The 2,899-nt window shown below is 35.4% G+C and overlaps 2 protein-coding genes across 2 annotated transcripts in view; both read right to left on the bottom strand.

The window, feature by feature from the left end:
• LOC125037004 (ras association domain-containing protein 1-like) lies at positions 1-2,039 on the bottom strand. Its single transcript, XM_047629966.1, has 4 exons — positions 2,002-2,039; positions 1,428-1,543; positions 1,002-1,120; positions 1-147 (listed from the first exon to the last, which is right to left on the bottom strand). The coding sequence occupies exons 1-4, from the start codon at positions 2,037-2,039 to the stop codon at positions 1-3; spliced, it is 420 nt and encodes a 139-aa protein (XP_047485922.1).
• LOC125036868 overlaps positions 1,428-2,899 on the bottom strand; it is an 89,686-nt gene continuing 88,214 nt past the window's right edge. The window contains exons 5-6 of the mRNA XM_047629775.1: positions 2,002-2,185; positions 1,428-1,543 (exon numbers count right to left, since the gene is read on the bottom strand). Coding sequence (XP_047485731.1) covers positions 2,051-2,185 — 135 coding nt within the window. The 3' untranslated portion in view covers positions 1,428-1,543; positions 2,002-2,050. The remainder of the gene's footprint in view (positions 1,544-2,001; positions 2,186-2,899) is intronic.

The raw sequence follows: 2,899 nt of genomic DNA, 5'->3' as shown, positions 1-2,899 counted from the left end.
TTACTCCGCTTCCTGCTGAATCAGGATATTGTGAATTCTTCGACGCAACAAAGCATATTTGTCTTGAATTTGACATCGGTATTCCTCCTCTTCTCGGTCTAGGATTCTCAGAAAATTACTGAGTTCTGGCAGGCTGAAAGCTTCCCACTGGAAAAAAGTATAAAGGATTAATTCTCACTAAAAGTTAATGAAATGTCTTTTTCCACCTATGTTCACACAAAATATGGGTTTCCCACCAATTGTATGTAATACCTAAAAAGTGAAATTAAATTTATATGTTTACATACGTATATTGAATGTATATATATATATTTAATATACATATACAAATACATATGCATACACACACACACACACACACACACACACACACATATATATATATATATATATATATATATATATATATATATATATATATATATTAATATTTATAGTTATAGTTGCAATTGTAGTTATATTTTTATTTATTTTTATTTATACATGTATATACATGTATGTACATGTATATATGATTACAGGAAATTTAAAGTTCCAAAAACACTTGAAACACGGAGATAAATCTTTTGTGTTGAATTGTTGGTCATGCTCAAATTTCCCTAAAAGCCATTGTGGTCTTGGAATTGTTATTAACATATTAAGTAAAATTGGAAATTCACATATAATATAATGAAGCAAGTATCATAAAACTGCTGTTCATTTATGATTAACTATGTTTCTGGGATGTCAGAGAATACTCTTTGATGATGGCAGAGCAATGCATTTACAGCAGTTAATGGCAAAGGCCAAACAGCCAAAGTTCAGTATTCTGGGAAAACCTTGGTGTGTGTAGGTTTTCATTATATTCTATGTGTGCATTAGTGAGTGACTGTGAGTGTGACTGTGAGTGTGAGTGTGAGTGTGTGAGTGTGAGTGTGTGTGCGTGGGAGTGATCTTTTTCTTTTCTTTTTTTCATTTATTTTTCATAAACATCTGGAAATATGCTAGCTGTTGCATCTTACCTGTATGTCTGCAGTGTCATTCTCCTGCAAGACTAGGCGCTTGTTGGTCAGCCCTCCGGCACTCCAGTTAAGTGCCAGGACTAGCGGGCACTCACCATCCCCCAGCCTCCGAAGCCTTGCTGTGTTTAGAACATGCACATGAAATCATTTTTTCTTCTCTTTTTATTTCTTTTCTTTTCTTTTACTTGTCATGATATTATTCTTCAGGGCCTTTTTCATGCTTTATTCATGCAATGTCGTATGATCAATAATTGTTTTTAGAGCCTTGCACTTCCATCCTCTGCAGTTTAATGGCTTACAAGAATTTCTCATAATGCAGTATTTTACATCTCTCTCTTTTACTGCCTTTAACAACTTTAAATCTTACTCAGCCATGCACAGGTATTGGGAAAATTAAAGATTTTCCCGTGTGCTTACTGTTCTTACCTTTTCCTGACTGTGCTGAGTCAATATTCCTCTCGTACAGGGCAAACTTTTGTGGATTGTCAACAACTTTGAACTTTCTCAGTAGTGCTACAATCACCTCTCTTGTTGTAGTTTTACTGAGGAAGATAAATAAAAACAAAGCATACAATGTAGTACTGCACAAAGATGACAAAGGTAACCTCTGTATGTACACAAAAAACATATATGTACCAAATATTCATGTATCTTATTCTGTCCTTAGTATTAACTGAAAGAATCTCTAAAACTACAATATTTAACAAAATGCATCTATCCATTTCCAACAGACAGAAATATAGTGCTATATAACATTAAAATACAGCCTATAAGTCTTAACGCGGCATGTAATTAACAATCTGACTCTTTTAGGGACACAAACTATTTTACAAAACTTACATAGATATTATAGAATTTGTTTGAAATCAAATCAGCATTACAAAAAGGCCTTATTGTGTTGCAATATTCTATTCACAATCTTCCAAGTAATCTTTGCCTTTATGTGATTTTGTAGAGGTAAGCCTGTATAAAAATATTAAGCATGTCTTTGTAATTTTACCTTGTGATATGAATAGCCTTTACTGCATCCCTGGGCATGTAGAATGAGGTCAAAGTCTTCTCCATTGTTCGGTCTTCCTGAGGATGTCGTAGATGGATGGCGGTCTTGTGCCAGCGACTATGTTGATCGGTCGGCTGAGGTTTAGGTGAACTCGGACACAGCCACGGTAACTCCCATCGCTCTCCTAGAACAAGAGAAAATTAGTAAAATACTAATCACTCTCACCTTACACTCACCTTAAGCCAATGCTACATCTTATTAAGTTATGCTAAACATTTCAACACTAGTTAACGAGAAAAAGAAGAAGAAGATGAAAACACATTTCTAGAACACTTACCTGGCTGACATCCCCTACAACAATATAATTAGCAATATTGCTATCTGTTTTTCGAAGCGTCATGCTTAGGTTCACCGTAAAGGTTTCACTTGGTTCCAACATTATTGGAAAGGAAATGACTGTCACAAAGTCACTCTTCAATACAAAAAAAAAAACAAAAAACAGCTTTTCTTTGTAACCCTCAAATTCCAAGGCAAAGCAACTTCCAAATGTAACATGAATGAATTTTCTTCAAGTAACCCACTGTGTGTGAGAGGAGACTGAGATATGACATGGGAGATGACATCTTTATCAGAAAGGCACAGGAAACGTGGACATCCTGCCAGATTAAGAAGACCTAGCCTTCATTACCTTACTGATAATTACTATTACATATACATAAAGTGTTTTTAATGAGAGAGAGAGAGAGAGAGAGAGAGAGAGAGAGAGAGAGAGAGAGAGAGAGAGAGAGAGAGAGAGAGAGAGAGAGAGAGAGAGAGAGAGAGAGAGAGAGAGAGAGAAAAACAGAGAGAGAGAGAGAGAGAGAAAACAGAGAGAGAGAGAGAGAAACAGGGAGTGAGG

The sequence above is a fragment of the Penaeus chinensis genome, chromosome 22 (assembly GCF_019202785.1).
Source record: "Penaeus chinensis breed Huanghai No. 1 chromosome 22, ASM1920278v2, whole genome shotgun sequence".
Taxonomy (NCBI): Eukaryota; Metazoa; Arthropoda; class Malacostraca; order Decapoda; family Penaeidae; genus Penaeus; species Penaeus chinensis.
The sequence above is the reverse complement of the archived record's forward strand: the minus strand, read 5'-3'. Positions and strand labels throughout refer to the sequence as shown.

Excerpts from the sequence above, each read along its gene's own strand:
- LOC125037004 (XM_047629966.1), bottom strand. The coding sequence starts at position 2,039 with ATGCCCAGGGATGCAGTAAAGGCTATTCATATCACAAG. Across the intron at positions 1,544-2,001 it reads AAGGCTATTCATATCACAAG|TAAAACTACAACAAGAGAGG; the intron begins GTAAAATTACAA and ends TATCTTCCTCAG. Across the intron at positions 1,121-1,427 it reads CTCAGCACAGTCAGGAAAAG|CAAGGCTTCGGAGGCTGGGG; the intron begins GTAAGAACAGTA and ends TTCTAAACACAG.